General features: G+C 40.4%; 1 protein-coding gene across 1 annotated transcript; it reads right to left on the bottom strand.

The window, feature by feature from the left end:
* Positions 1-289: 289 nt before the first annotated feature.
* On the bottom strand, positions 290-2,755 carry HELRODRAFT_166344 (hypothetical protein; the record flags this gene model as incomplete). The annotated part of the gene is made up of 3 exons (XM_009033288.1): positions 290-325; positions 727-914; positions 1,177-2,755. The coding sequence occupies 3 exons, from the start codon at positions 2,753-2,755 to the stop codon at positions 290-292; spliced, it is 1,803 nt and encodes a 600-aa protein (XP_009031536.1).
* Positions 2,756-2,889: the final 134 nt, after the last annotated feature.

The following is a 2,889-nucleotide window of genomic DNA, read 5'->3' as shown; positions in this document are numbered from 1 at the left end:
AATATTATTATAATGGTTATTATTAATTACTATAATTAATATGAGACAAAAGAAAATTAATTTCGGTGCGAACTGAGGAGAATAACACTGATGGGAAAGTATGGCAGAATTAATTTAGAACGAATTTTTTATAGCTATACATACATACCTATGTGTGCACCTGTATATAAGACTTAAAATCATTTTCTATTTATTTTATATATAGTTCTTATTTGTTTATATTAATTCTATTTCAATAATATATTTATATATATAATTATAATTAATTATGATGTAATTTTTATTTATTTTATACTGGCCAAACTTTTGAACAATCAAATCTTTCCTGGCAAGTAGGTTGTAAATGAGCAATTTTGGGAGAATTTTAATGAATCCATAAAGAGGTTATTAAAACTAAATATATAATTGAACGTTTAAAATAAAATATTTGATTAATTTATGGTTTAATTTTTAAAGTTATTAACAAAATTCATTGAATTCGATATAAAATTAAAAGTAAATAAACCAAAATTAACAGTGGCGGATCTAGACAATTTTGATGGGGGTTGGACGAAGTTTTGAAAATATTTAAATTTTAGAAGAAAGGCCAAGCAAGATTTGTGCTACTGTGGCCGACAACCATTTTTTTGCTTATCACTGGCCCTCCACCTGAACCCACCACTGAAAATTATTTATTAGTTATAACATCAACCAATTCAACAACCAGAACTGCAGGTTACAACATACCTTATCGGCGCTGCCCACCTCGTAATCATCGTCCAGGCTCTGGTTGTTGTGCAGTAGGGATGATGCGGATATTTTTAGGTGTCCGAATTTCATTCGGTACGAAGTACCGGATCCGGATCTGTCGCTTTCTACTGATGGTTCTTTATCGCTCGATAGTCTTTCTCTTAGTTGTTTTGTCGTTTCAGACCCTGATTGGTTGTGTGGGATGTGCATTGTGTTTCAAAGTTGATTTTTGATAATTATTATGTTTTGGTAATTGTTTAAGATTTTTTTTTGTTTATTTTCAGTTTGTAGTCTAAAAATAAAAATATCAAATCAAATTTTGTTTATTTGGTATTTTAAAACTAAAAATTGTTCCATCAAAAATTTTCGATTTTATTTAAGAAAAAACTAATAATTGAACGTGTAAAGTTGGAGGTTAACAGAAATAATTACGACAAGTCCAAATACTTTTTTTAGAGAAGCCGTCAGAGCCAGCTAGCACCAAATTATTTTTATTGCCAGCATTTCCGCCGGCTGCCATGTTGCCCTTCAACTGCTTGACGGACTCCAGGTAGGTGCAGCAGGCCGATAATGTGGACAATTTTGTATGAAGTAACTTTCTCTGATTCCTTACGTACGCTGCGCATCTGTCGTTTGATGTCAGAGTGGAGAAGTTGTTAATTGCTGTTAAATTGTTGCTGGTGTTGTTGTTAGTGCTATTTGAAAATCGCTGATAACTGTAAAAGACTCGTATCACTTTGGCACCGTAGTCAGCAAGGAGCGTGGCACATTCGTCGCATACAAATCTGTTGGAGACCGCCAGATGCATGGGATTGAGACCCGTTTGCGGATCGGCGAACCCGGGATCGGCTCCGTGTCGTAGAAGCAGCTTGACGGCGGTGTGGTTTTTCAAAGCCACCGCTAGGTAGAGGGGAGGAAGGTCGTAGAGTCGTTCAATTGTGTACAGGTTGATGGCGTCTTCTACTTCCATCGTTGATTTGACAGCTTCCGAATAATCTAGAATCTGTTGGGCGTTTGCTAGGTTTGGAACCGGTATCGAGAAATCGTTATTCGTTTGAATAGATGCGTTGCGAACTTTTTGAGAGAGATTAGAAAATTGCCTGGCAAACATCGCTTGCTGGAAAGAATTGGTTGATGCTGCAGATTGGCGTCTGGAAGCGAATCCACTCAACCCCGTGCTTGATCGATTGTCGGTTGTTAAGAGTCGAGCGAATATGGAGCTGCTTCTTCTAGATCGTGACGTCATTTGTGGTTGTTGCTGGTCGGCATCTTCGGAAATGGACGGACATACACCGACCGTCAACATGGCAAGTGGGGATACCGAGTCTGGAGAATCGATGCTACCTCGCGCTCCGAACACTCCAGCTACTGCAGAACACGGATCGTAAAATCCAGGAGCGTTCGGATCTAGACCAGCTGCTAACATCACATTCAGCGCTTCATTTGCTGCATTTTGAACGGCAACGTGGAGCGCGTTTTTGAAAATTGCAGGTAGATTAGCGTTGATGCCACCGTTCTGGCTGTTCGCTCCGCCGACTTCCGACGTGTTGACGCTGCCTCTGCGGGTGTCAGGCAGACTTCTGATCCCACTTTCCCCATACACCGTTAGCGTTGGTCCGTAGGCTGAAGGTCCCGGGTCGTTGGGCATGCAGGATTGCAGAGGATGGGAATGGGATAACTTTCTTCCACCCGGTAGATCGTAAGGTTTCAAACTGCCAGCATTGTTGCTAGTGGTCTGAGCGTTGTACAGGTATGATGGTCTTCTTGCACCAGCTCCAAGGCCAATTGAAGCCGACGAGTGGCTGCGTAGTCGGCTGTAGTAGTAGTTGACGCAATCGGCGCTTCGGGACGAGACTGCAGAAAGAGTACACGGTCCGCGTTGGTGAGTTCTATTCCTGGGGTTTCCTCGGCCTGGAGCAAGACGAAATTTTTGTAGATGTGTTGTGATGAGAGATTTTGTAATGGTGGCGTTGTCATTTAATATGGCTTTTTCCAAGAGTTCAGGTTCGTTTCCAGATGACTCCATGTTTCAAGTGATGTTTTTTGGTTGTGTTGGTGTTGGTGTTGGCTGTTTACTGCTGCTGTTTACAATGTAGTCGCCGATGACGAGTTCTTCTCATCACAAAATTGTTTCATATAAATCTGTAAAAGATTTCACGA

Source organism: Helobdella robusta (genome assembly GCF_000326865.2).
Source record: "Helobdella robusta unplaced genomic scaffold HELROscaffold_9, whole genome shotgun sequence".
NCBI lineage: Eukaryota > Metazoa > Annelida > Clitellata > Rhynchobdellida > Glossiphoniidae > Helobdella > Helobdella robusta.
Note: the sequence above shows the minus strand (reverse complement) of the source record. Positions and strands in the feature narration are given on the sequence as shown.